Source organism: Tupaia chinensis, unplaced genomic scaffold (assembly GCF_000334495.1).
Source record: "Tupaia chinensis unplaced genomic scaffold, TupChi_1.0 Scaffold000362_1, whole genome shotgun sequence".
Lineage (NCBI taxonomy): Eukaryota > Metazoa > Chordata > Mammalia > Scandentia > Tupaiidae > Tupaia > Tupaia belangeri.
In genome coordinates, this window is record NW_006159859.1 from 3,036,148 (window position 1) to 3,045,445 (window position 9,298).

The window sequence follows — 9,298 nt, forward strand, 5'->3', positions numbered from 1 at the left end:
TGCTGAAATTAGACACACAATAAATCCCTCACATGGTTAACAGGCACCATATCAGTTTCATTCCGCACCCCTCTCCTCTCTCACGGCTCTGGCTCTGGGTGCCTTTCTCTACATTCCCCTAAACTACTTCCCCCTGTACCCCAGGCTAGCAGGTGAGCAGGTGACATGGTGGTTAAAGGGCCGGACTCCCACATGGCCAACTGCAGTCTTGAGTCCTGGACCTTGTGGCTTACTTTCTCACTTTCCCTCTTCCTCTTTGTCTTTCTCTGGTAAGTGCATGTACCATGTAGCAAATTACATAATAATAATAAATTAAATAAGTAATTCTTTTTAAAAAAACGCTGTACCCCATGGCTAATTTCCTCCCATCTTTTAGTTTAAAATCACTTTCACAGGGAATTCTTCCATAACTACTCTTTCACAGCCTCATAGGTTTGTGTTTTTTCTTTCCTTCCTTAGACTTTATAAATATTATAAATGGTCATGTGTATCTGTTCACATTTATTTGTTTAGTGTTATGCTCCCCAAGAACATGTGTTCTATGAGGGCAGGCAACATGGCATCTGGTTTCCTGTTCCATCCCCAGGTCTGGCCCAGGTCCGAGGTCTGATAATAAATATGAGGCCATCACTCTGTGCCAGGAACCATTCATAGCAACTGCTAAATGTTCACTTGTTCAAGTGTCACCATCATCCGTTTAAGTAGATATTAGCACCATTATCCCCCCTTAACATAAGAAATAAATGGTGACACAGATGGTTAACTAGGTTTTCCAAGTTGACAGAACTAGGAAGTCATTTCTAGAACTGAAACCCAGACCGTCTGGGTTCAGCGTCTGCATCACCTCCCAAGGGCCAACCATTGCTAAAGGCTCTCGTTTCAAGCAGAGATATGTGAGCTGACCGTGTTTTCTTCATTTGCTTGGCTGACACCATTTTAAAAAATAAAAACTACTTTGATAATATAAAGAAGGTTCTCAGACAGTTCAGCTCACCAGTATGGTGGGAAGGATACAAATGCAGGTCCATTTACACAGTCACCTTGGGAAAAATTACAGCCACAGCAAAGGGAGAGACTGGAAAGGAAGTTGAACAAGAGGCTGAAATCCCAGATAATGACTCTTGAGTTAGGGAAGTCCTAGAAGCTCCACACAGAGAAGATGGGATCAGTCCAACGGAGTGCTGAATGAGAGCCAGGGTCGAGGATTAAATGTCAGCAGAGAGTGTCTGTCTCGGTCGTGAAACTGACTACTGAGACCTTAAAAGCTGCGTTTTCACAAACTTAATGCAGTCACTTAAAAATTCCAACTAATGCTCTGGATAAATCAGCCAAATGCAAGGACATTTATAGTCATTTATAAAATAGGGGAGAGCATGAATGGGTTCAAACAGTGCAACAGGGAAACTTCCTGTTCCTTCTTTCCACTGTGATTCCCACCCAACCCTTGACCCTATTCAGACTTAGCATCAATTCAAATGCCAAAGAATGGGACAATATTTGTTCTTATCCTAGGTTAAAGGCAAACTGATTTTGTTTTAAAATAAAGTAATATGTGACACCTAACATACCTTCAGAGATGAAAATTAGAGTTCTATACAACCATCTTCACTTAATAAAAACCTACCACATACAATGTGCCTACAATATTGTTCCTGTCAGGAACAAAATGACAAAGAATTCACTGCCACACCCTTGTGGAATTCACAGTCTAAGGAGAAATATTTGTGATGGCATGAACCTACTGAAAAAAAAACAGCAGTGCGGAGAGTGCAGTTAGCGTGGAGAGAAGAGGACAGGTGCAAAGGAAGAGGTGGCAGAAGCCTGGAAGATGCAGGGAGGTTTATCATGTCCTAAGGAGAGATGACATTCCAGGAGTAAAAAGAAGATACTCAGAGGTACTGAGGTATAAAGAACATGGATCACTTAGGGAACTGAAAATAGTTCAAATGCTAAAGATTAGATGTCGAGCATATAACGTGAAAAGAGGTTAGAGTTGAAGGCTGGAAATAAATCCTGAAGATCCTGATAATCATAACAAGAAAGTGTAGTATATTCTATATGTGGTGAGAATTCATCGAAGGTTCCTAAAGACGGACTGAAAATGTCATTTAGTCAGCAAGGTAGACAGAATGAAATTGAAGTCAGGGAAGTCAATACAATTGTTCCTCTTCAAGCCAGAAGCAATGTGGAGATGAACTAAGTCAGTGGTGATTGGCTCATTCATTCATTCTTTCAAAATATTCGTTGAATGTTTCTTTTATCCCAGACACTGTTCTACTTGAGAATAAAGAACACTAAAGTCAAAACACTATTTTCGTGGAGATCATAATAGAGGGTAATGAAGCAAACAAAAATGTAATATTTTGGGTTCCATGAAGAAGACTATAGGGTGGGGGGATAGATAGTAATGAAGATAAGGGAGAAGTTATTTGAGCAGAGATCTGAAAGAAGTCAAGGAGCAGGCCATGAAGACACCTGAAGTCTATGTATATTCGTGTCAATAAGGTGTGCTTCGTGTAAGCAATATATAGAGGGTTCCTGATTTTTAAAAATCCATTGAACTAATCTGTTTCTTTTAGTTGGGGAATTTAATCCACTAACATTCAATGTTATTATCAATATTTTATGAATTTAGCCCTTTCATTTAGTTGCTGTCTCTCTTGCTCTCTCTTTTTTATAGTTGTTTTGTGTTCCTTTATTTCTATTTATCTCCCTTTTGTTTTCCAGATGTAGTATTCCCTTAAGTATTTCCTGATGAGCTGGCCTACTTGTGGTGAATTCTTTCAGCTTTTATTTATCTGGAAATGGTTTTACTTCTTCTTATTATTTGAAGGATAGTCTTTCTGGGTATAATATTCTTAGCTGAAATAATTTTTCTTTCAGAGTTTTAAATGTCTTCCCATTCTTTCCTTGCCTGCATGCTTCAGTTGAAAGGTCCAATTTTAGTCTAATGAGGTAACCTCTGTAAGTTGGTTTTCCTCTCTTGTCATTTTCAGAAATTTTGTCTTTGTCTTTGATTTTTACCATGTTGGCTATGATATATCTTGCAAAGTATCTTATGTTAAATCTATTAGGTGTTCTTTCTATGTCCTAGGTTTGGATTCCCATATGCCTCTCTCATTATGGAAAGTTTTCAGCTAATATAGCATGAAATAAATTTTCTATGCCTTTACCTGTCTCTTTGCCTTCTTACCTCTTAGGCAGCTATTCAGCCATTTCATGGTGTCTAGGACTTCCTGGATGTTGTCCTTATTTTTAATTATTTTCACATTCTTCTCAGTTGCTTAGATTATGTCAGAAGTTTTGTCTTCAAAGTTGGAGCTTTTGTCTTCTGGGTGGCCTAATCTGCCATTAATACTTTTGAGGGAGGTTTTGATTTCCTACATTGTATTCTTTATTTCCAGAAGTCCTGTTTTATTCTTTTTCAGGGTGTCTAGGTATATACAGAGTTCCTCCTTCAATTCATGGAAAGATTTCCTCCTCTCTTGAAATTGATTGTCTGTTTTCCCTGACATATCAGTTTAGTTACAATAAATATTCTGAATTCTTTTTCTGATGGTTTGATGACTTCTTGTGTCTTATCCATTGTTAGTAAGAAGTTATTGTGTTCCATGGGAGGGGGGGGCATTTCCTGGTTTTCTCTTATTTGAGGCTCCTCTGTAATTTCTAGTTATCTAGTGATAGACCTACTTCTTGCTACTTCTTTGGAGTAGGTTTCTGAAGTTGTGTATTCATGTGCTTGCTTTTGATGTGAATTAGGTCTGTGTTGGTTTCCCTCTTTTGCTGTGGGTGGCAGTGTGATATCCACAGTGGGAGTTTAGGGTTCAGATTCATAGAGAAGAGTTTCTGTCATTTTTCTGCTGTGTTGAATATGAGGAGGGAATTTCTCCAGAGCCTCACAGTCTTCAGATGTTTAGCTCCTACATATCCAAACACATCCTTACATGGCTGAGGGCTAAGTTAGGAAGCTAGAGTATAAGCTGGTATCTGAAATCATGTGCCACACACAGCCCCTCTTCCTACACCCTAGGTTTGGCAGGGGAGCTTGGGTGATGAGGCTGGATGGCCCTGTTTTCCCTTTATTCTTGGACTGGTTAAGGGTAGGGTGGTATCAACACAAGAAAGGTAGCCCTTCCTACCTTCTAACTCTGTGACTGCAGAGTAATGAATAAGAGATTATTAATAGGAAAATTAAAAATGACAAAAACCAATTTTTCAGTCAAGTGAGAAAGTGGACTTTAACTTATAATTTATGAGAAACTTTTATACAGAAGCATAGGACATGAGACATAACTGCAAGCCTGCAGCAATAAAGATTTTAAAAGGATACTTACATAGTAAGGTATTTCACACTCAGTAAGATAGCTAATTGAAAAATTTGAAAATATTTTTTTAAAGTGTTGGTAAGGATGTGGAGAAACTAGACTCCTTGTGCATTGTGGTATAAAATACAAAACTGGGCAACTTCTGTGGAAAACAGTATAACAATTCCTCCAGAAGTTAAAAAGAATCACCATGTAACTCAGCAATTCCACTCCACTGAAAAAAAGTACTCAAAAAAAATACTACAATATCCATAGTTATAGTACTATTCACACTAGCTAAAAGGCAGAAAACACTCAAGTGTACATCACTGGATGAATGGATAAACAAAGTATGACATATAAATACAATAAAATAACCAACCATAAAAAAGGAATGACTTGGGAGCCAGTAGGTGGCATGGTGATTAGAGGCACTGGACTCCCATATGGCTGACTGTGGTTCAAATCCCAGACCTGGTGGCTTGCTTTCTCTCTCTGTCTCTCTCTCTCTCTCTGTCTCTCTCTCTCGTCAAACTGAAAAACAATAATAATAATAATAATAATAATAATAAATGAAGTTAATATTTTTTTAAAAAGGAATGACTTACTGATACATAGTAAAATATGGATAAACTTCAAAAGCATTATGATAAATGAAAGAAGCCAGTTACAAAAGATCACATATGATTCATTTATATGAAATAGTAAAAACAGATAAATCTATAGAAATGAAATCAAATTCATGATTGCCAGGGTCTGGGAGAATGGGGAGTAACTATTCAATGGATATAGAATTTTATTTTGGGGTGATAAAATGTTTTAGAATCAGATAGAGGTTGGTCGCCAACACTGCCAGTATACTAAATGCTACCAAAGTGTTCACTTTAATAGGGTTAAACTTTGTTGCGTGAATTTCATCTAGATCAAAAAAACAAATGTATGTTGTCAGGGTGACAAGAATGGAGAATGTACACACTGGAAATTAGATGTAATAAGAATTGGCAATGGAGGGCCAGCTGGTGGCATGAAGGTTATGGCAGCTGGACCCCACATGCTTGACTCTGTGGTTCAAGTCCTGGACCCATGGGGAACAAGTGCACGTGTGCCTAAAATACCAAGAGGGAGACGGTGGGGAAGGGATTGTTGTGTGGCCATTCCCCCAGGGGTTGATATCTCACTTTCTGTCTGTCTCTCTGGTAAGCACACATATTCTATAGCAAAAACTAAAATAGATAAATAAATGGTGAAGGTATGAGCTAGGCACTACTAGTAGGAATGAAAACTGAGAAGAAGTAATAGATTTGAGAGCTTTTTAGGAGAAAAAGAAATTGAAAGTCGTGTAAGAAAAGACGATGCCTATCTGGAATAAGCAGGTAAAGGGGGACAAGATTTCGGAGCAAAGATGGTCATTCCCCTACTGAGCAGGCTACATTTAGGGAATTTCTGAAAGCATTATGGAATATAGGCCTCTACTAAACAGACTGGGAGGGGCTGCAGGTGAAAACTGGAGAGTTCAGAATATACCATAAAAGTAAATGAGATAAAGGTACATGGAAAAAAAGTCATATGATGTAGTTTAAAAAAAAATCATCATTGTTCAAGTTATCTAAGAAAATATTCAAGAAAAATACTTAGCCTAGGAAAAAGATGGGTTGATTGTGATGGTAGAAAGATGTTCACGCACAACTAATCTTTCATTTACAGCCCAAATCAATAATTAGTATTAACACTACTATTAAATCATCTAAATAGGCCTTGCCTTTATGAAAATTCATCCCATAAAAACAGCAATGAACTAAACCAACCAAAATTATTGAGCTAGGGCTGCAGCTCCAGTGTGGGACAGAGCTTTGAGTGTATGCATTTCTTTCTCTACAAGTGTACTTTCTTTGATGAAGATCGCTGTTGATAAAGGGGTTTTTAGGAGTAGGCCATTCCAACTACATTGTTGCCTTCACCTTAGTACTCAAGTTTCGTGTAAAGACAAGAAAAACGTCTTGTGTTTGTGAGTTTTCTTTCATATGGACTGCTCACCCCAAACTTTATCTACTGGGACGTGAGCCTCCCTCAACATTTAAAGAGAATTCCATACTGAGCAATTTCACCCATCATAACATTAATAGTTTCAATACTCTTTCTGAGGTTTCTGTGTCGGAAATCAACATCCTCACGTTTTTCCTAACCCCTGTGTAAATTTTCTGTGAATTCGCAATCTCACACGAAAGAACAGTGACACCACTGATGAGAAACCATTTCTTTGCTAGATTCGTCAATGTTCAGATTGATTTGACTGATACACAGTGGCATGTATTCCTTTCATAAATGCTTAGTAGTGGCATTATTTAATACAGAGGAGTTTATATGTATTTTTTTTAATTCACTGCTTGGTTTTAATAAAATAGATAAGATGTAAGATTAGTCAAGTCTCTGGTTAATTGTCATTTACCTGTCAGGACAGGCTGACATGTGAGGGCTGCCTGAACACGCCCTGTATTTACACCTTGGATCAAGCACTCATGGCACTAAATGGAGCGCAAGCAAGTCTTAAAGAAAATCAGCATTACTGGTCTGAGGTGTATTTCATGGCTGGGGACATTCTCTCTAAGAGCTAAATGATATATAGCAATTGAATGTATAAAAAAATAACAAAAAGAATTAAAAAACAAAAGAAAATCAGGATTTACTTGCCAGCTGTAAAACAGGAAAGATACAGTAAGTGCCATGTGATTGCATAGATTATGCAATCAGAAACTATAAACAGGGGGCCAGTAGGTGGCGAGGCAAGTAAGGCGCTACAATCTCTCATGGCTGACTGAGGTTCGAGTCCTAGACCTGGCATCTTGAAACGCGTGCATGTGTGTGTGTCCAAAATCCCGAAAAGAGAATGGAGAAGGGACTGCAGAGTGGCCATCCCCCCAGGGTGTGATTTTTTTACTTTCCCTCTCATTCTCTTGCTGAGTACATACGCTCTATAGCAAAATCCTTCAAAACAAACAAAACAAAAAGCTATAAACAGCACAGGACCTTCACGGGCACAGACCAGCACTACAAAGTGCACAAGGAATATACACAAGCCCACACACACCATGGAAAGAAAAGAAAAGTGAAACTCACATCACACTGGAAAGGCTTTTCTCCCGTGTGCGTCCTCCTGTGCTCGTCCAGGCCTCGCTTCTGGCTGAAGGCCTTGCTGCACTCCGAACACTTGTACGGCTTCTCCTGCACCAACGAAAAGAGACCGTGGAGGGTGAGCAAGCGAGTGAACACAGAGGTCGCCTTGTTAAGCTGGAGGAGGGAGGATTTTACTAGGTCTCCAGGGTGCTGTAGCAAATTCAGAGGGGCACCGTGAGCTCCTTAAATTTGCAGGGAAAACACAGTAATTGCAATAACTGGACTAACACTAGCTCAGTGTTGTTCATGGTTGTGATGCTGGGTTGCACGTCATTTCTTCCAATGACATCATACCTTTACAAAGCTGGACTTTGGGTAGTAGTTAACCTGCTTAACTTAGGTTCTTTTTATTTTTTTAAAGAATTATTTTATTTAACTTTATTTATTTTAATTTTATCAGACAGGGTGTGTGAGAGAGAGAGAGAGAGAAAGTGAGAAAGTAAACCACCAGGTCCGGGACTCGACCCACGGTCTGTCATGTGGGAGTCCAGTCCCTTAACCAACATGCCACCTGCTGCTCCGTTTCTTAGGTTATTTCTTATGGCCTAGTGGTGCCATGAAAGTTTACTAAGATACTAAAGGCATCAAGACCCACGAAAGTTTGGGAACCTCTGATCTAGGTGGCATAAATACGATAATAAATAAAAATAAATTAATTTAAAAAAAGAAATAGGGGTTTTATATATATGTGTATATATATATATAAAAACTAGAAATGAAAAGTTATTGATGATAAAATGTATGATTAAGCCACTATGCAGTATGTTCTGGATAGGAAACCAACTTTTGTATGCTGTGATGATGCTCAGGGAATGAATGTAAATTAATTAATTTTAAAAATGTCTCAGAAGAAAATTACAGTGCACTTGTAACTAGATTCTAGTTTTGTCCATAATTTAAGTTTAAGGTACTTTGTGAATCAATAAAATGTGGAATAAAAGTTTAGTATGGAAGGGAGAGAGAGGAAAGGAGAAGGAAAAAAATAAGTAAAAATGTGTTTAATTGACAAAAAATGAGAAGCTATTTGCTGATAAGTTATAGAGTAATATCTTTGACTTGACTGACATGCATAGTATTTGTGCTGGAAAAAGAAAGGTACACTGTAAAGATGTGATTAAATGTAAACAATAAATTTTTAAAATTAAAAAAACAAATCCTGAACCAACTTTTCAACATATTCTGGGGGTAAGTTTTCAAAAGCTAGAACTCAGTTGCAATTTCTGTATTTTCAGTCCTATTGCCAAGTTATTTTTCCTGATGGATGTACTTTGATAAAATCCAAATTATTTTTTTAATGAGGTATTTTTAGATTGTGGGTCACAGACTCTTAATGAAAAGAAGTGTCAAAAAGTGAAGAAAAAAACATTCCAATTTCTTTGCTATCTTATACTGGGAACCTAATCATATGGTGAAATAATTCACATTGCTCTATTCAAAGAGCTGGCAAGTTATAAGTGCGTCAGTAAAAAGGTTTGTTTCAATTTAACTAAACTTGCAAAAACATTAGTTTTTCAGGACAGGTGGTGGTGCAACAGTAATGGAATTGGAGCCACATGGGAAAGGTCCTAGGGTCACACACCTGGCACCCCCCTGAGCACACCAAGCACGCTCGAGCAGACTTGTGAATCAGGGCAGCTGAGACCAGAGGTGGATCGAGGTGTGAAGACCAATAAAGAACCCTAATTATTTTATGCCATCAGCATGGCTTCGGTTACACACATCTAACGATTTCTTTCATCTTCATGCTTCTTCTATATCTGACCTTCTAAGGATCTGCTGAGGGTCAGCTCTATTTTTATCTGACTGAAAAATCACTTGTTTCT

General features: G+C 38.1%; 1 protein-coding gene across 3 annotated transcripts in view; it reads right to left on the reverse strand.

The window, feature by feature from the left end:
- The window catches only part of PRDM5 (PR/SET domain 5), a 150,826-nt gene that overhangs the window by 7,430 nt on the left and 134,098 nt on the right, over nucleotides 1-9,298 (reverse strand). For all 3 annotated transcript variants that reach the window (XM_006153109.3, XM_006153108.3, XM_006153110.3), the window contains one exon: nucleotides 7,419-7,523. In XM_006153109.3, the coding sequence (XP_006153171.1) occupies nucleotides 7,419-7,523 (105 nt within the window). The remainder of the gene's footprint in view (nucleotides 1-7,418; nucleotides 7,524-9,298) is intronic.